This window comes from Scyliorhinus torazame, chromosome 31 (genome assembly GCF_047496885.1).
Source record: "Scyliorhinus torazame isolate Kashiwa2021f chromosome 31, sScyTor2.1, whole genome shotgun sequence".
NCBI lineage: Eukaryota > Metazoa > Chordata > Chondrichthyes > Carcharhiniformes > Scyliorhinidae > Scyliorhinus > Scyliorhinus torazame.
This window is the reverse complement of record NC_092737.1, coordinates 7,254,330-7,273,214: the sequence shown is the minus strand read 5'-3', so window position 1 is coordinate 7,273,214 and position 18,885 is coordinate 7,254,330. Positions and strand designations below refer to the sequence as shown.

Below are 18,885 nucleotides of genomic sequence, written 5' to 3'. Positions count from 1 at the left end.
CCCTGTTCTTCAGTCCCCGCCCCTGTTCTTCGGGCCCCGCCCCTGGCCCGAGGCTCCGCCCCTGGCTGCAGGCCCCGCGGTCCCTGTCTCCGGTCCCCGCCCCTGGCGCCATGCCCCGCCCCTGGCGCCATGCCCCGCCCCTGGCTGCAGGCCCCGCCCAGCAGGCCCCGCCCCTGGCTGCAGGCCCCGCCCAGCAGTCCCCGCCCCTGGCTGCAGGCCCCGCCCAGCAGTCCCCGCCCCTGGCTGCAGGCCCCGCCCAGCAGGCCGGGCCCAGGTTGGGGTGAGAGCCGGAGAGAGGGAGGCGGCCTTGGGAGCGGCTCAGCAACAAATCCAGCAGCCTGAAGCCGGAGAAATCACAGTAACTAACCATTCACTTACTAAACAGCTGCTTTAACTGATTAAACTACAGGAAATATCATTAAACTACAGTAACCTGTCTTTAAGCTGCATTAACTAATTAAACTACTGTAACCCATCCTTAAACTACAGGAAATATTAAACTACAGTAACCTGTCTTTAAGCTGCATTAACTAATTAAACTACTGTAACCCATCCTTAAACTACAGGAAATATCATTAAACTACAGTAACCTGTCTTTAAGCTGCATTAACTAATTAAACTACTGTAACCCATCCTTAAACTACAGGAAATAATCATTAAACTACAGTAACCTGTCTTTAAGCTGCATTAACTAATTAAACTACTGTAACCCATCCTTAAACTACAGGAAATAATCATTAAACTACAGTAACCTGTCTTTAAGCTGCATTAACTAATTAAACTACTGTAACCCATCCTTAAACTACAGGAAATATCATTAAACTACAGTAACCTGTCTTTAAGCTGCATTAACTAATTAAACTACTGTAACCCATCCTTAAACTACAGGAAATAATCACTAAACTACAATACCTGTCTTTAAGCTGCATTAACTAATTAAACTATTGTAACCCATCATTAAACTACATGAAATAATCATTAACCAAAGTATCCTGTCTTTCACCTGCATTTACTAACTAAATTACTGTAACCCATCCTTAAACCACAGGAAATAATGGTTAAACTACAGGAACTGATCATTGAACTTTAGTAACCAATCACTAAACTATTGGAACTGATCAAATACTAGAACTAAATATTAAGCTGCTAGAAATTCTCATTAAACTATTGGAAATAATTGGAGTATTGGAACTGATCATTAAGGTAGTTGAACTGATCAAACTACAGTAACTAATCTATAAATTGCTATAATTGACCATTAACGTGCAGTAACCGCAGGCGTCTAATTGATAATGTGCAGCCGCTCATCGTTGAAATACAGGAACTAACATAACTAAGAAACCGATGGGTAAATTGTAGTGAATGACCTAATCGTAACAACTAATCTAGCTGCAGTAACTAATCGAAGTGTAGTAATGCATTAAAGAATAACCTGCTAACCTCAGTAACTGGGACTGAACGGTGATAGACCCAGTAAAGAATTGATTGAGCAGGTAGTTAACCTGGTACGGTAGCCCTGTGAAACACGCTAAGCAAAAGCGACTAGCTGAGTCGGAAATCAGGCTCTTAACTCCGGCCACCGTAAGGCGATTGGGGAGGGAGCAGTTCCTGTGAAGCTGGGATTCAGAGCCTCATCCGACGGTCAATGAAGCCATGAGGGCGCCGTGGGCACTCAACGAGGACTTGATGGAGAACAGATAGAAAATGGAGGATGGGGAGATGGGACTTAATCAAGTCCAACATGGTAAGATTAAGAACTTGAATTTAGAGTACGCAATTCTTATTTTTCCCATTAAGGGGCAATTTAGCGCGGCCAATCCACCTACTCTGCACATCTTCGGGTTTGTGGGGGTGAGACCCACGCAGACACGGGGAGAATGTGCAAAACTCCACACGGGCAGTGACCCGGGGCCGGGATTCGAACCCGGGTCCTCGGCGCCGTGAAGGAACTTGGAATACGTTTGCAGAGGATCTGAATGAAATGAAAGTCGCTTATTGTCACGAGTCGGCTTCAATGAAGTTACTGTGAAAAGCCCCTAGTCGCCACATTCCGGCGCCTGTTCGGGGAGGCTGGCATGGGAATTGAGCCGTGCTGCTGGCCTGCCTTGGTCTGCTTCCAAAGCCAGCGATTTAACCCTGTGCTAAATGCAATGCTACCCTCAGGAACAGCACCTCATTGCCAGACTCTCCCGATGTGTACGTTTGGACTGTGCGTGTCAACCGAATATATTGAACCGATCAGAGAGTGAGGCTAGCCTTGTCCTCAGCTGATGGACACTCTGCAGGCAGGCACAACTCAGGCTGTGCCAGGCGCCACCGTTACCCTGACTGGGGTAGCCCCACTGCCAGTTTCTTTCTGATCCCAGTCCTCTGTTCTCTCTTGCAGTTTGTCAAAAATATCAGATTCTCGAGGATCAAACAGTTGCCCATGTACTGCAGGAACAGGAGAGTGAGTATGGCTCTGTGGATGTGTAAAACGTGTGTGTGTCTGTGTGTGTATATATATATATGTACCTCTGCTTGTCTGTGTGTCTGTGTTTCTCTGTCCGTGCGCATTCATTGTCTGTGTGTCTGTAGCTCTCTGTGTGTCTTTGTCTATCTGTGTGTTTAAGTCTGTGTCTGTTTGTTTATGCTTGTAATTTTTGTGTGTCTATACCTGTGTCTACCTATCTGCGTATCCGTCTCTGTGTCTGCCCATGTCTGTGGCTGAACCTGTATTCATGTCTGCATCGAAATGTGTATCAGTAGAACATACAATGCAGAAGTACAGTATGCATGTGTATCTATGTGTGCGTGTGTGTCTGTCTGTGCATGTGTGATGTGCAAACTGCGTGACTATCTGTATGTGTGTGTGTGTCTATCTAGGTTTGTGTGTGTGTCTGTGTGTGTGTGTCTTTGTGTGTGTGTGTGTGATGTATGTGTGTTTCTGTCTGTGCGTCAATCTGTGTGTGCGTTTCTGTCTGTGTGTGCGTTTCTGTCTGTGTGCGTTTCTGTCTGTGCGTTTCTGTCTGTGTGTGTGTGTCTTATCTATATGTGTGTGTGTGTGTCTGTGTCTGTGTGTGTGTCTGTGTATGTGTCCATGTGCGTGTGTGTCTATCTGAGTCTGTCGGTGTGTGTCTATCTGTCGGTGTGTGTGTCACGGTGTCCTCGGTATTTTCACGAACCCTCACAATTCCTGTTCCAGTTCACCAACACCTCGCCGCCAACAAGCTGAAGACGCAGCGGCTTCGCCAGAACCTGCAGGTAGCGAGGAGACTGCAGGAGGAGGAGGATGAGAGGAGCAGGCGGCTCACTCCGAGGCTCCGTAAACACCCGGGAGGGTGAGTGGGAAAGATGGGGCAGAGCTACGGGCTGGAAGGACCAGGGGGTACGTTCCACTCCATGGAGGGAGCCCCTGGTGACTCGGGCACGAACCCAGAGGGGTGGAGTCTGCACATCCTCGCTCCGGAACAATGCCAGTTTTCTGCCTCCGAACTCTGTGTTGCTGCCCCCCTCGTTTCTCCCCTTCTCCGGGAAGCTTTGACATTTGCTGAGGAGGCAGGGACAGGGGACGGCCATTCAACCCCTCCTACCTGTCTCACCTTTCAATGAGATGCCCGCTGACCCTCCGATCCACCAACCTATCTTTGCTCCATGTTCCTTGTAACCTCCTCCAGCCCAACTCCTGGTAGCATTTATTACCCATCCCGAATATCCGCCGGGAAGGTGGTGGTGAGCTGCCTTCTTGAACCGCTGCAGTCTCTGCATCCCAAAGGAAACGTATGATGGGTCTAGGCATTTAAAAACTGACAAAGCCCTTGAGGAGTACAGTGAAAGTAGGAAGGAACTTAAACAGGAGGGCTAAAAGGGGCCATGAAATGTCTTTGGCAAACATGGTCAAGGCGAATCCCAAGGCTTTTTATGCATGTATTAGGAGCAGGAGAAAGAGTAGGTAGGCCCACTCGAGGTCAATGGAGGGAAGTTATGCGTGGAACCCCAGGAAGTGGGTGAAATCCTGAATGAGCACTTTGTATCGGTATTCACCAGGGAGAAGGACATGACGGATGTTGAGGTCAGGGATAGGTGTGTGAACACTCTTGCGAAAGTCAATGTATCAAAGGAGGAAATGCTGAGTGTCCTAAATTGCATTAAGGTAGACAAGTTCCCGGGGCCGGATGGGATTTATCCCAGGCTACTGCAGGAGGCAAGGGGGGAAAATAGCTGGGGCCTTAACAGATATCTTCACATCCTCTTTGACCACAGGTGAGGTTCCAGCGGACTGGAGAATAGCCAATGTTATTCCCTTGTTTAAGAAAGAAAGAATGGTAATCCAGCAAATTATAGGCCGGTGAGCCTGACATCAGTGGTGGGGAAGCTTTTGGAAAAGATACTGAGGGACAGGACGTATGTATATTTGGAGAAAAATGGACTAGTGAATGAAATGAAATGAAAATCGCTTATTGTCACAAGTAGGCTTCAAACGAAGTTACTGTGAAAAGCCCCTAGTCGCCACATTCCGGCGCCTGTTCGGGGAGGCTGATACGGGAATTGAACCGTGCTGCTGGCCTGCCTTGGTCTGCTTTAAAAGCCAGCGATTTAGCCCTGTGCTAAACCAGCCCCTAAACCAGTGACGGGCAGCATGGTTCTGTACGGGGAAGGTCACGTCTCACCAACTTGATCGAGTTTTTTGAAGAAGTGACAAAGAAAATTAATGAGGGAAAGGCTGTGGATGGAGTTTATATGGACTTCTGTAAGGCATTGACAAGGTCTCACATGGCAGACTGGTACATAAACTAAAATCACATGGGATTCGGGGTGGGCTGGCTGGATGGATACAGAACTGGTTTGGTTATAGAAGACGGAGAATAGCGGTGGAAGGGCGTTTTTCTGAATGGAGATCTGTAGCTAGTGGTGTTCCACAGGGATCAGTGCTGGGACCTCTGTTATTTGTAGTATATCTAAATGATCTGGAGAAAAATGTGGGTGGTCCGATTAGTAAGTTTGCGGATGACACGAAGATTGTCGGAGTTGCTGAGAGTGCCGAGGATTGTCAGAGGCTACAGCAGGATATAGATAGATTGGAGACTTGGCCACAGAAATGGCAGGTGGAGTTTAATCCGGACAAATGCGAGGTGATGCATTTTGAAGGATCAAATCAAGGTATGAGTTATACTGTAAATGGCAGAACCCTCAGGAGCATTAACATACAGAGGGCTCTGGGCGTGCAGGTCCACAGTTCCCTAACAGAGGCGGCCAAGGTGATTAAGAAACCATGTGGCATGCTTGCCTTTATCAGCCGGGGCATTGAGTACAGGAGTTGGGAGATCATGTTGCAGCTGTATAAAACCTTGGTTAGGCCGCATTTGGAGTATCGCGTGCAGTTCTGGTCACCACATTATCAGAAGGACGTGGAAGCTTTGGAGAGAGGGCAAAGGTTCACCAGGATGTTGCCTGGTCTCGAGGGTGTTGGCTATGAGGAGAGGTTGAATAAACTAGGATTGTTTTCACTGGAAAGACGGAGGCTGGGGGGAGACCTGATAGAGGTCTACCAAATTCTGAGAGGCCCGGACAGGATGGACAGTCAGAGGCTTTTTCCAAGGGTGGAAGTGTCGATTACAAGTGGGCACAGGTTCAAGTGAGAGGGGGAAAGTTTAAGGGAGATGTGCGGGGTAAGTTTTTCACACAGAGAGTGGTGGGTGCCTGGAACGTGCTGCCAGAGGGTATGGTGGAAGCGGCACATTAGCAACATTTAAGAGGCATCTGGATGGGTCCATGAATCGGGAGGAAATAGAGGGATACGGAGCGAGTAAGGGCAGACGGTTTTGTTTTTAGTTAGGGCAGCATGATCAGCACCGGCTTGGAGGACCGAAGGGCCTGTTCCTGTGCTGATGTGGAGATTGTGGCGTTGGACTGGGGTGGGCACAGTAAGAAGTCTTACAACACCAGGGTAAAGTCCCAACAGGTTTGTTTCGAATCACTAGCTTCCAAAGCGCAGCGGAGACATCAGGTGGATGAAGGAGCTGAGCTCCGGAAGCTAGCGATTCAAAACAAAGCTGTTGGACTTTAACCTGGTGGTGTAAGACTTCTTACTGTACGTTTCTTTGTTCTTTGTACACCCACTGTGCTGTTAGGGAGGGAGGAGATTTTGCCCCAGCGACAGTGAAGGAACGGCCGATATATTTCCCAGTCGGGGCGGTGAGTGACTCGGAGGGGAACCTCCAGGTGGTGAGGTTCCCAGGTATCTGCTGCTCTCGTCCTTCGAGTTGGTAGCGGTGGTGGGTTTGGAAGGTGCTGTCGAAGGAGCCTTGGCAAGTTCCTGCAGTTCTGTCACCAAGGGAACAACAGAAAGTGACAACCGCACTGATATTCCCGCCCAGAGGTCGGTGCAGATTCGGTTCTGGGGAGAGTTCTACCAAAAAATAATTTTTAAAAATTAATTTAGAGTACCCAATTCTTTTTTTCCCAATTAAGGGGCAATTTAGCGTGGCCAATCCACACATCTTTGGGTTGTGGGGATTGAGACCCACGCAGACACGTGGAGAATGTCCAAACTCCACACGGACAGTGACCCGAGACCGGGATCGAACCCGGTTCCTCAGCGCCGTGAGGCAGCAGTGCTAACCACTGCGTCCCCGTGCCGCCCGCTCGGGAGAGTTTTAACCAGTGCCTCTTCCCTTACAGTGAAGTCACGGGGAGTGATGACACTCAGCATTTACAGGGAGAACAGGACAAACGACATCGGCAGCCGGCATACAGAGAGGTAAGAATGTGCATTTCTATAGCAGCTACCACATCCTTCCCATCCCCGAGGAGCACTTTACAACAAGGATGTACTTTTCAAAGTGTAGTCTCTATTGCAGGAAATGCATCAGCCATTTTGTGCACTGCAAGATCCCATTAAGATGGTTGAGGTATTAACATTGATTCCAGGGTGAATTACAACCCCCTTACTGCTCCTGATCACTGCCCAGTGATCCCTAGGTTAGAGAGGGTTCCTGCTCCTGATCACTGTCCAGTGATCCCTGGGTTAGAAAGAGAGAGAGGGGGGAAATCAACCAGGGTTCCTGCTCCTGATCACTGCCCAGTGATCCCTGGGTTAGAGAGAGGGGGGGGAATCAGCCAGGGTTCCTGCTCCTGATCACTGCCCAGTGATCTCTGGGTTAGAGAGAGGGGGGAAATCAGCCAGGGTTCCTGCTCCTGATCACTGTCCAGTGATCCCTGGGTTAGAGACAGGGGGGAAATCAGCCAGGGTTCCTGCTCCTGATCACTGTCCAGTGATCCCTGGGTTAGAGAGAGAGAGAGAGGGGAAATCAGCCAGGGTTCCTGCTCCTGATCACTGTCCAGTGATCCCTGGGTTAGAGAGAGAGGGGAAATCAGCCAGGGTTCCTGCTCCTGATCACTGTCCAGTGATCCCTGGGTTAGAGAGAGAGAGAGAGGGGAAATCAGCCAGCGTTCCTGCTCCTGATCACTGTCCAGTGATCCCTGGGTTAGAGAGAGAGGGGAAATCAGCCAGGGTTCCTGCTCCTGATCACTGTCCAGTGATCCCTGGGTTAGAGAGAGAGAGAGGAAATCAGCCAGGGTTCCTGATCATGATCACTGTCCAGAGATCCGTGGGTTAGAGAGAGAGGGGAAATCAGCCAGGGTTCCTGCTCCTGATCACTGTCCACTGATCCCAGGGTTAGAGAGAGAGAGGGGAAATCAGCCAGGGTTCCTGCTCCTGATCACTGCCCAGTGATCCCAGGTTTAGATAGAGAGAGAGGAAATCAGCCAGGGTTCATGCTCCTGATCACTGTCCAGTGATCCCTGGGTTAGAGAGAGAGAGCGGAAATCAGCCAGGGTTCCTGCTCCTGATCACTGTCCAGTGATCCCTGGGTTAGAGAGAGAGAGGAAATCAGCCAGGGTTCCTGCTCCTGATCACTGCCCAGTGATCCCTGGGTTAGAGAGAGGGGGGGGAAATCAGCCAGGGTTCCTGCTCCTGATCACTGCCCAGTGATCTCTGGGTTAGAGAGAGGGGGGAAATCAGCCAGGGTTCCTGCTCCTGATCACTGTCCAGTGATCCCTGGGTTAGAGACAGGGGGGAAATCAGCCAGGGTTCCTGCTCCTGATCACTGTCCAGTGATCCCTGGGTTAGAGAGAGAGAGAGAGGGGAAATCAGCCAGGGTTCCTGCTCCTGATCACTGTCCAGTGATCCCTGGGTTAGAGAGAGAGGGGAAATCAGCCAGGGTTCCTGCTCCTGATCACTGTCCAGTGATCCCTGGGTTAGAGAGAGAGAGAGAGGGGAAATCAGCCAGCGTTCCTGCTCCTGATCACTGTCCAGTGATCCCTGGGTTAGAGAGAGAGGGGAAATCAGCCAGGGTTCCTGCTCCTGATCACTGTCCAGTGATCCCTGGGTTAGAGAGAGAGAGAGGAAATCAGCCAGGGTTCCTGATCATGATCACTGTCCAGTGATCCCTGGGTTAGAGAGAGAGGGGAAATCAGCCAGGGTTCCAGCTCCGATCACTGTCCAGTGATCCCTGGGTTGGAGAGAGAGGGGAAATCAGCCAGGGTTCCTTCTCCTGATCACTGTCCAGTGATCCCTGGGTTAGTGAGAGAGGGGAAATCAGCCAGGGTTCCTGCTCCTGATCACTGTCTAGTGATCCCTGGGTTAGTGAGAGAGAGGGGAAATCAGCCAGGGTTCCTGCTCCTGATCACTGTCCAGTGATCCCTGGGTTAGAGAGAGAGAGAGGAAATCAGCCAGGGTTCCTGATCCTGATCACTGTCCAGTGATCCCTGGGTTAGAGAGATAGGGGAAATCAGCCAGGGTTCCAGCTCCTGATCACTGTCCATGATCCCTGGGTTAGAGAGAGGGGAAATCAGCCAGGGTTCCTGCTCCTGATCACTGCCCAGTGATCCCAGGGTTAGAGAGAGAGAGGAAATCAGCCAGGGTTCCTGCTCCTGATCACTGTCCAGTGATCCCTGGGTTAGAGAGAGAGGGGAAATCAGCCAGGCTTCATGCTTTTGATCACTGTCCAGTGATCCCTGGGTTAGAGAGAGAGAGAGCGGAAATCAGCCAGGGTTCCAGCTCCTGATCACTGTCCAGTGATCCCTGGGTTAGAGAGAGAGAGCGGAAATCAGCCAGGGTTCCTGCTCCTGATCACTGCCCAGTGATCCCTGGGTTAGAGAGAGAGAGGAAATCAGCCAGGGTTCCTGCTCCTGATCACTGTCCAGTGATCCCTGGGTTAGAGAGAGAGGGGAAATCAGCCAGGGTTCCTGCCCCTGATCACTGTCCAGTGATCCCTGGGTTAGAGAGAGAGAGGGGAAATCAGCCAGGGTTCCTGCTCCTGATCACTGTCCAGTGATCCCTGGGTTAGAGACAGGGGGGAAATCAGCCAGGGTTCCTGCTCCTGATCACTGTCCAGTGATCCCTGGGTTAGAGAGAGAGAGAGAGGGGAAATCAGCCAGGGTTCCTGCTCCTGATCACTGTCCAGTGATCCCTGGGTTAGAGAGAGAGGGGAAATCAGCCAGGGTTCCTGCTCCTGATCACTGTCCAGTGATCCCTGGGTTAGAGAGAGAGAGAGAGGGGAAATCAGCCAGCGTTCCTGCTCCTGATCACTGTCCAGTGATCCCTGGGTTAGAGAGAGAGGGGAAATCAGCCAGGGTTCCTGCTCCTGATCACTGTCCAGTGATCCCTGGGTTAGAGAGAGAGAGAGGAAATCAGCCAGGGTTCCTGATCATGATCACTGTCCAGTGATCCCTGGGTTAGAGAGAGGGGAAATCAGCCAGGGTTCCAGCTCCGATCACTGTCCAGTGATCCCTGGGTTGGAGAGAGAGGGGAAATCAGCCAGGGTTCCTTCTCCTGATCACTGTCCAGTGATCCCTGGGTTAGTGAGAGAGGGGAAATCAGCCAGGGTTCCTGCTCCTGATCACTGTCTAGTGATCCCTGGGTTAGTGAGAGAGAGGGGAAATCAGCCAGGGTTCCTGCTCCTGATCACTGTCCAGTGATCCCTGGGTTAGAGAGAGAGAGAGGAAATCAGCCAGGGTTCCTGATCCTGATCACTGTCCAGTGATCCCTGGGTTAGAGAGATAGGGGAAATCAGCCAGGGTTCCAGCTCCTGATCACTGTCCATGATCCCTGGGTTAGAGAGAGGGGAAATCAGCCAGGGTTCCTGCTCCTGATCACTGCCCAGTGATCCCAGGGTTAGAGAGAGAGAGGAAATCAGCCAGGGTTCCTGCTCCTGATCACTGTCCAGTGATCCCTGGGTTAGAGAGAGAGGGGAAATCAGCCAGGCTTCATGCTTTTGATCACTGTCCAGTGATCCCTGGGTTAGAGAGAGAGAGAGCGGAAATCAGCCAGGGTTCCAGCTCCTGATCACTGTCCAGTGATCCCTGGGTTAGAGAGAGAGAGCGGAAATCAGCCAGGGTTCCTGCTCCTGATCACTGCCCAGTGATCCCTGGGTTAGAGAGAGAGAGGAAATCAGCCAGGGTTCCTGCTCCTGATCACTGTCCAGTGATCCCTGGGTTAGAGAGAGAGGGGAAATCAGCCAGGGTTCCTGCCCCTGATCACTGTCCAGTGATCCCTGGGTTAGAGAGAGAGAGGGGAAATCAGCCAGGGTTCCTGCTCCTGATCACTGTCCAGTGATCCCTGGGTTAGAGAGAGAGGGGAAATCAGCCAGGGTTCCTGCTCCTGATCACTGTCCAGTGATCCCTGGGTTAGAGAGAGAGACAGCGGAAATCAGCCAGGGTTCATGCTTCTGATCACTGTCCAGTGATCCCTGGGTTAGAGAGAGAGAGCGGAAATCAGCCAGGGTTCCTGCTCCTGATCACTGCCCAGTGATCCCTGGGTTAGAGAGTGGGGGAAATCAGCCAGGGTTCCTGCTCCTGATCACTGCCCAGTGATCCCTGGGTCAGAGAGAGAGGGGAAATCAGCCAGGGTTCCTGCTCCTGATCACTGTCCAGTGATCCCTGGGTTAGAGAGAGAGGGGAAATCAGCCAGGGTTCCTGCTCCTGATCACTGTCCAGCGATCCCTGGGTTAGAAAGAGAGAGGGGAAATCAGCCAGGGTTCCTGCTCCTGATCACTGTCCAGTGATCCCTGGGTTAGAGAGAGAGAGGGGAAATCAGCCAGGGTTCTTGCTCCTGATCACTGTCCAGTGATCCCTGGGTTAGAGAGAGAGCGGAAATCAGCCAGGTTCCTGATCCTGATCACTGTCCAGTGATCCCTGGGTTAGAGAGAGAGGGAAAATCAGACAGGGTTCCTGCTCCTGATCACTGTCCAGTGATCCCCGGGTTAGAGAGAGAGAGGGAAAATCAGACAGGGTTCCTGCTCCTAATCACTGTCCAGTGATCCCTGGGTTAGAGAGAGAGAGGGGAAATCAGACAGGGTTCCTGCTCCTGATCACTGTCTAGTGATCCCTGGGTTAGTGAGAGAGAGGGGAAATCAGCCAGGTTTCCTGCTCCTGATCACTGTCCAGTGATCCCTGGGTTAGAGAGAGAGAGAGAGGAAATCAGCCAGGGTTCCTGATCCTGATCACTGTCCAGTGATCCCTGGGTTAGAGAGATAGGGGAAATCAGCCAGGGTTCCAGCTCCTGATCACTGTCCATGATCCCTGGGTTAGAGAGAGGGGAAATCAGCCAGGGTTCCTGCTCCTGATCACTGCCCAGTGATCCCAGGGTTAGAGAGAGAGAGGAAATCAGCCAGGGTTCCTGCTCCTGATCACTGTCCAGTGATCCCTGGGTTAGAGAGAGAGAGCGGAAATCAGCCAGGGTTCCTGCTCCTGATCACTGCCCACTGATCCCTGGGTTAGAGAGAGGGGGGAAATCAGCCAGGGTTCCTGCTCCTGATCACTGCCCAGTGATCCCTGGGTTAGAGAGAGGGGGGAAATCAGCCAAGGTTCCTGCTCCTGATCACTGTCCAGTGATCCCTGGGTTAGAGAGAGAGAGAGGGGAAATCAGCCAGGGTTCCTGCTCCCGATCACTGCCCAGTGATCCCTGGGTTAGAGAGAGAGGGGAAATCAGCCAGGGTTCCTGCTCCTGATCACTGTCCAGTGATCCCTGGGTTAGAGAGAGAGAGGGGAAATCAGCCAGGGTTCCTGCTCCCGATCACTGCCCAGTGATCCCTGGGTTAGAGAGAGAGGGGAAATCAGCCAGGGTTCCTGCTCCTGATCACTGTCCAGTGATCCCTGGGTTAGAGAGAGAGAGGGGAAATCAGCCAGGGTTCCTGCTCCTGATCACTGCCCAGTGATCCCTGGGTTAGAGAGAGAGAGGAAATCAGCCAGGGTTCTTGCTCCTGATCACTGTCCAGTGATCCCTGGGTTAGAAAGAGAGGGGAAATCAGCCAGGGTTCCTGCTCCTGATCACTGTCCAGTGATCCCTGGGTTAGAGAGAGAGGGGAAATCAGCCAGGGTTCCTGCTCCTGATCACTGTCCAGTGATCCCTGGGTTAGTGAGAGAGAGGGGAAATCAGCCAGGGTTCCTGCTCCTGATCACTGTCCAGTGATCCCTGGGTTGGAGTGAGAGAGAGCGAGGAAATCAGCCAGCGTTCCTGATCCTGATCGCTGTCCAGTGATCCCTGGGTTAGAGAGAGAGGGGAAATCAGCCAGGGTTCCAGCTCCTGATCACTGTCCAGTGATCCCTGGGTTAGAGAGAGGGGAAATCAGCCAGGGTTCCTGCTCCTGATCACTGTCCAGTGATCCCTGGGTTAGAAAGAGAGAGGGGAAATCAGCCAGGGTTCCTGCTCCTGATCACTGTCCAGTGATCCCTGGGTTAGAGAGAGAGAGGGGAAATCAGCCAGGGTTCCTGCTCCTGATCACTGTCCAGTGATCCCTGGGTTAGAGAGAGGGGAAATCAGCCAGGGTTCCTGCTCCTGATCACTGCCCAGTGATCCCAGGGTTAGAGAGAGAGAGGAAATCAGCCAGGGTTCCTGCTCCTGATCACTGTCCAGTGATCCCTGGGTTAGAGAGAGAGGGGAAATCAGCCAGGCTTCATGCTTTTGATCACTGTCCAGTGATCCCTGGGTTAGAGAGAGAGAGAGCGGAAATCAGCCAGGGTTCCAGCTCCTGATCACTGTCCAGTGATCCCTGGGTTAGAGAGAGAGAGCGGAAATCAGCCAGGGTTCCTGCTCCTGATCACTGCCCAGTGATCCCTGGGTTAGAGAGAGAGAGGAAATCAGCCAGGGTTCCTGCTCCTGATCACTGTCCAGTGATCCCTGGGTTAGAGAGAGAGGGGAAATCAGCCAGGGTTCCTGCCCCTGATCACTGTCCAGTGATCCCTGGGTTAGAGAGAGAGAGGGGAAATCAGCCAGGGTTCCTGCTCCTGATCACTGTCCAGTGATCCCTGGGTTAGAGAGAGAGGGGAAATCAGCCAGGGTTCCTGCTCCTGATCACTGTCCAGTGATCCCTGGGTTAGAGAGAGAGAGAGCGGAAATCAGCCAGGGTTCATGCTTCTGATCACTGTCCAGTGATCCCTGGGTTAGAGAGAGAGAGCGGAAATCAGCCAGGGTTCCTGCTCCTGATCACTGCCCAGTGATCCCTGGGTTAGAGAGTGGGGGAAATCAGCCAGGGTTCCTGCTCCTGATCACTGCCCAGTGATCCCTGGGTCAGAGAGAGAGGGGAAATCAGCCAGGGTTCCTGCTCCTGATCACTGTCCAGTGATCCCTGGGTTAGAGAGAGAGGGGAAATCAGCCAGGGTTCCTGCTCCTGATCACTGTCCAGCGATCCCTGGGTTAGAAAGAGAGAGGGGAAATCAGCCAGGGTTCCTGCTCCTGATCACTGTCCAGTGATCCCTGGGTTAGAGAGAGAGAGGGGAAATCAGCCAGGGTTCTTGCTCCTGATCACTGTCCAGTGATCCCTGGGTTAGAGAGAGAGCGGAAATCAGCCAGGTTCCTGATCCTGATCACTGTCCAGTGATCCCTGGGTTAGAGAGAGAGGGAAAATCAGACAGGGTTCCTGCTCCTGATCACTGTCCAGTGATCCCCGGGTTAGAGAGAGAGAGGGAAAATCAGACAGGGTTCCTGCTCCTAATCACTGTCCAGTGATCCCTGGGTTAGAGAGAGAGAGGGGAAATCAGACAGGGTTCCTGCTCCTGATCACTGTCTAGTGATCCCTGGGTTAGTGAGAGAGAGGGGAAATCAGCCAGGTTTCCTGCTCCTGATCACTGTCCAGTGATCCCTGGGTTAGAGAGAGAGAGAGGAAATCAGCCAGGGTTCCTGATCCTGATCACTGTCCAGTGATCCCTGGGTTAGAGAGAGAGAGGGAAATCAGCCAGGGTTCCAGCTCCTGATCACTGTCCATGATCCCTGGGTTAGAGAGAGGGGAAATCAGCCAGGGTTCCTGCACCTGATCACTGCCCAGTGATCCCAGGGTTAGAGAGAGAGAGGAAATCAGCCAGGGTTCCTGCTCCTGATCACTGTCCAGTGATCCCTGGGTTAGAGAGAGAGAGCGGAAATCAGCCAGGGTTCCTGCTCCTGATCACTGCCCAGTGATCCCTGGGTTAGAGAGAGAGGGGGGAAATCAGCCAGGGTTCCTGCTCCTGATCACTGTCCAGTGATCCCTGGGTTAGAGAGAGAGGGGGGAAATCAGCCAGGGTTCCTGCTCCTGATCACTGTCCAGTGATCCCTGGGTTAGAGAGAGAGGGGGGAAATCAGCCAGGGTTCCTGCTCCTGATCACTGTCCAGTGATCCCTGGGTTAGAGAGAGAGGGGGGAAATCAGCCAGGGTTCCTGCTCCTGATCACTGTCCAGTGATCCCTGGGTTAGAAAGAGAGGGGAAATCAGCCAGGGTTCCTGCTCCTGATCACTGCCCAGTGATCCCTGGGTTAGGGAGAGAGAGGAAATCAGCCAGGGTTCCTGCTCCTGGGTTAAAGAGGGTTCCTGCTGATCCTGTGGGGTTTGCCCCTGTTGGAGCATTCCTGGGGGAGGTGGGAGGGATTTGATTTTGGGGTTTAAACTCTGTTGTTTATTCACAGGCCGGCAGCCGGCTGGGATGCTTTGCGAGCGAGACGGGACAGCAGCGTGACAAAGAGGGGACGGACTTTGTGACGGTTAAGGGCGCTGAAGGTAATTAGTATTCCTGGCTGACCCCAGCGGCTCCTTGTGTGTGTGTGTGTGTGTGTGTGTGTGTGGGGATCCCAGTATAACACAGTGCAGAAAAGGCCATTTTGCCCATCGAGTCCACACCGCCACATGAAAGACAGCTGACCTGCCGGCCTAATCCCATTGGCCATCTCTTGGCCCAGGACCGGGAATGTTCTGACGGGCCAAGTGCTCACCCAGGTACTTTTTAAAGGATTTGAGGCAACCGGCCTCTACCCCACCCCTCCCGGCCAGTGCGTTCCAGACCCTCACCACCCTCTGGGTAAAAAGGTTTTCCTCCAATCCCCCCTAAACCTCCCACCCCTCACCTTGAACTTGTCCCCCCCCCCCCCCCCCCCCCCCCCCCGTGACTGACCCTCCAACTCAGGGGAACAGCTGCTCCCTCTCCACCCTGTCCGTGCCCCTCAGAACCCTGTCCTCCTCGATCAGGTCGCCCCCTCAGTCTTCTCTGCTCCAGAGAAAACAACCCCAAGCCTAGCCAACCCCCCTTCATAACTGAAATGTTCCATCCCAGGCACCATCCTGGTGAATCTGCTCCGCACCCCCTCCAGCGCAATCACATCCTTCCTATAATGTGGCGACCAGAACTGCTCAGTACTCCCGCTGTGGCCTCACCAAAGTTCTGTACAACTCCAACACGACCTCCCTGCTTTTGTAATCTGTGCTTCGATTGATAAAGGCGAGTGTCCCAAATGCCTTTTTCACCACCTTATTAACCTGCCCTTCTGCCTTCAGAGATCTGTTGGGCAAACACGCCAAGGTCCCCATGTTCCTCGGAACTTCCCGGTGTCAGGCCTTTCATTGAATATTTCTTTGTGGAATTGCTCCTTCCAAAGGGATTTAGATTTATTGCCACGTGTACCGTGGTAGAGTGGAAAGTATTGCTCTGCGCACAGTCCAGACATGTCGCTGCGTACATGAAAAAACATAGGACATACGATAGATACACAACGTAAATACATAGACACACGGGAAGCATATTGAGTGTAGTATTATATTCGGTATAGGAGACGGGGATTGGTGGGGAGGGAGGGTTGGTGGAGGAGTGGATCTCTGTTCCCCCCTTTCAGCACTAACTTTCTCTTTCCCTCCTTCTTGTCTCCAGTCTCACCGGATCCCTGGGACCGTGCCACACGACGGGACTCTTCCGGCTACAGTCAGCCCCGGTCTCGCAAGCCCTTTGTCTGGAGCGAGGTAGAGGAGGATGCTGGATGGGATGGGAGCCAGAGAGGTGGGATGCACCGGAGCAACCATGCTGGATCAGGACTGGGATTGGGAGAGGCTGCCCGCGCTCGAACCCCGCCCATCAAACAGCCTCCCTCGGAGAGACGGGTAATCTCTCCGTCCCCGGCTCACGGTGTCCGTGCTGATACACGGGCAGCAGGGCCCAAGCCCCCACTCGAGATGCCTCGGCTGAAAGGCTCCCAGGACGCAGTCAGTGGCAGAGGAAGAGCTGGTCAGAAGCGGGAATGTCGATGGGATTACACTGAGGGAGGCGGGCGTCGGGAGTCGAAGCCGACAACCTCCCGCGGAAGTTCCTGCTGCCGCGCCGAGGAGGGTCTCCGTTCCCATCCCGGTCTCGTCAACGGAGCAGACCTCGACCTCACTCGGCGGAGCGCCTCCGACTCCGAGTCGCACTCCAGACGTCGGAAGCGCAAGCGGGAGGAGCTCCAGCCCCGGGCCAGATCTGAGGTGGGTCACCGGCCCGTCCGGGGCGGGCCGAACGGCGGCAGGCCATCTCAGCCGGAACTCCCGTTCGGGAATCATCGGGGCACCGTCCGGCACAGGCACCGAGACCGGGGGGATCCTGGGCCGACGGGAGGTCCCCAAAGAGAACGTCGCAGCCACCTGGAGATCGGGCAAAGAGCCAATCGCCTCCACCAGCCGCTGCATCCCACAGAGAGGCCGAATCAGGAGGAGGGACCGAACAAAGATGGAGGACATCATCGGCCATTGGCCGCTGAAGAGAAGAAGCAGCAAGCCCCTCACCCATTGGCCGTTGGAGGACAGCAAGCTCGACAACCATTGGCCGGCGGTCAGCAGCAAGCCCCTCGTCCATTGGCCGTTGGTGAAGGCCCCGCCCATTACCCACTGCCCACCAAGGTGAAAGTCAAGCAAGTCCATTTCCTGTTGGAGAATGAAGAGAAGATGAAGCCAGCCCATTGGCCAGAGACCAGCAAACAAAAGCAAGTGCAACCCCCATTGGAGCTGAAGGGGAAGGAAATGTGTTGGGCACTGACGAGTAAGCAGACGCACGTCCGTCCCCCATTGGCTGCTGGAGAGAGGGGAAAGCAACCCCAAATTCCATTGGCTCCCCAGGGAAGAGATGCCCAATCCTCATTGGCTGGCAGACAGAGGAAAATTCTGTCTGGTGTGCCATTGGCCGCCCAAGGGACCCTGATCCAGTACCGATTGGGCAGCAAGGACACGGACACGATTATTGATTACCTAACGGACAAGCGGAAAGGAAAGAGCCCGGCGCCGCCGCCACACCTCCGCACGTCGCCAGCCGGCTTCAGAGGGGCAAGGTCTCCAGAGCCGGGCGCAGGCCGGCCCGCGCACGCCGGCTCAAACCATCGAAAGCTGTTATTGTCCCTGCCACCTGCTGACTCCCGGGAGGAGCGCGAACCGCCGCCTGGTCGGTGCGCGGGGGACGGTGCCGCCTGGAACCCTGGCGGTGACTGGCCCGAGCCGGTGCCTGCTCGCCCGGGCGGTTTTCTGCTGGAGAGACGAGCCGGCGCCCAGGGCGGCGGAGGTGAGGAGGAATTTGTTCTTTGCCAGCGAGGGATGTTCATTTCACCCTCCGCGGGCTCGGTTCAATGCGGGGCTGACGCTGGGGGATCGCGCCCTGGTAACAAGGTGCTGGGAATCCCAATCTCCAAGATTATCCCATGGTCAGGAATCTCCGTCGTTCCATAGTGATCGGGTGGTGGGGTCGTCTCCGCGGTGATCGGGTGGTGGGGTCGTCTCCGTGGTGATCGGGTAGTGGGGTCGTCTCCGTGGTGATCGGGTGGTGGGGTCGTCTCCGTGGCGATCGGGTGGTGGGGTCGTCTCCGCGGTGATCGGGTGGTGGGGTGGTCTCCGTGGTGATCGGGTGGTGGGGTCGTCTCCGCGGTGATCGGGTGGTGGGGTCGTCTCCGTGGTGATCGGGTGGTGGGGTCGTCTCCGTGGTGATCGGGTGGTGGGGTCGTCTCCGTGGTGATCGGGTGGTGGGGGTCGTCTCCGTGGTGATGGGGTGGTGGGGTGGTCTCCGTGGTGATCGGGTGGTGGGGTCGTCTCCGTGGTGATCGGGTGGTGGGGTCGTCTCCGTGGTGATCGGGTGGTGGGGTCGTCTCCGTGGTGATCGGGTGGTGGGGTCGTCTCCGTGGTGATCGGGTGGTGGGGTCGTCTCCGTGGTGCTCGGGTGGTGGGGTCGTCTCCGTGGTGATCGGGTGGTGGGGTCGTCTCCGTGGTGATCGGGTGGTGGGGGTCGTCTCCGTGGCGATGGGGTGGTGGGGTCGTCTCCGCGGTGATCGGGTGGTGGGGTCGTCTCCGTGGTGATCGGGTGGTGGGGGTCTGTATTCAATCACGATCTGGTGATTGTGCAATCCTGTGCTGAGGATCTTTCTCCATTGCGATCTGTTGATCCCCCTCCTGCCTCAGCCCCAGGGGTGACCCCTGTCTGCTTTCCAGTAGTCTTGCTGGACGGTGCAAATCGGTGGGGTTTCAACTGACCGAATCGTTTGTTCCTTTCTGTGAAGGAAGGGACTGCCAGGAAGAAGGCAAACGGCCCATCGGAGAGTGGGAGCTCACCGTGACCGAATCCAGGAAGGAGCAGCAAGAGGAAAAGCTGATCGCCGTCAA

At 53.9% G+C, this 18,885-nt stretch overlaps 1 protein-coding gene across 1 annotated transcript in view; it reads left to right on the top strand.

Moving 5' to 3' along the window:
• Nucleotides 1–269: 269 nt before the first annotated feature.
• The window catches only part of LOC140404556 (uncharacterized), a 27,077-nt gene continuing 8,461 nt past the window's right edge, over nucleotides 270–18,885 (top strand). Inside the window, exons 1-7 of the mRNA XM_072493160.1 lie at nucleotides 270–1,744; nucleotides 2,387–2,449; nucleotides 3,185–3,320; nucleotides 6,661–6,739; nucleotides 14,916–15,006; nucleotides 16,148–17,797; nucleotides 18,783–18,880. Of these exons, the coding sequence (XP_072349261.1) occupies nucleotides 1,705–1,744; nucleotides 2,387–2,449; nucleotides 3,185–3,320; nucleotides 6,661–6,739; nucleotides 14,916–15,006; nucleotides 16,148–17,797; nucleotides 18,783–18,880 (2,157 nt within the window). The 5' untranslated portion in view covers nucleotides 270–1,704. The remainder of the gene's footprint in view (nucleotides 1,745–2,386; nucleotides 2,450–3,184; nucleotides 3,321–6,660; nucleotides 6,740–14,915; nucleotides 15,007–16,147; nucleotides 17,798–18,782; nucleotides 18,881–18,885) is intronic.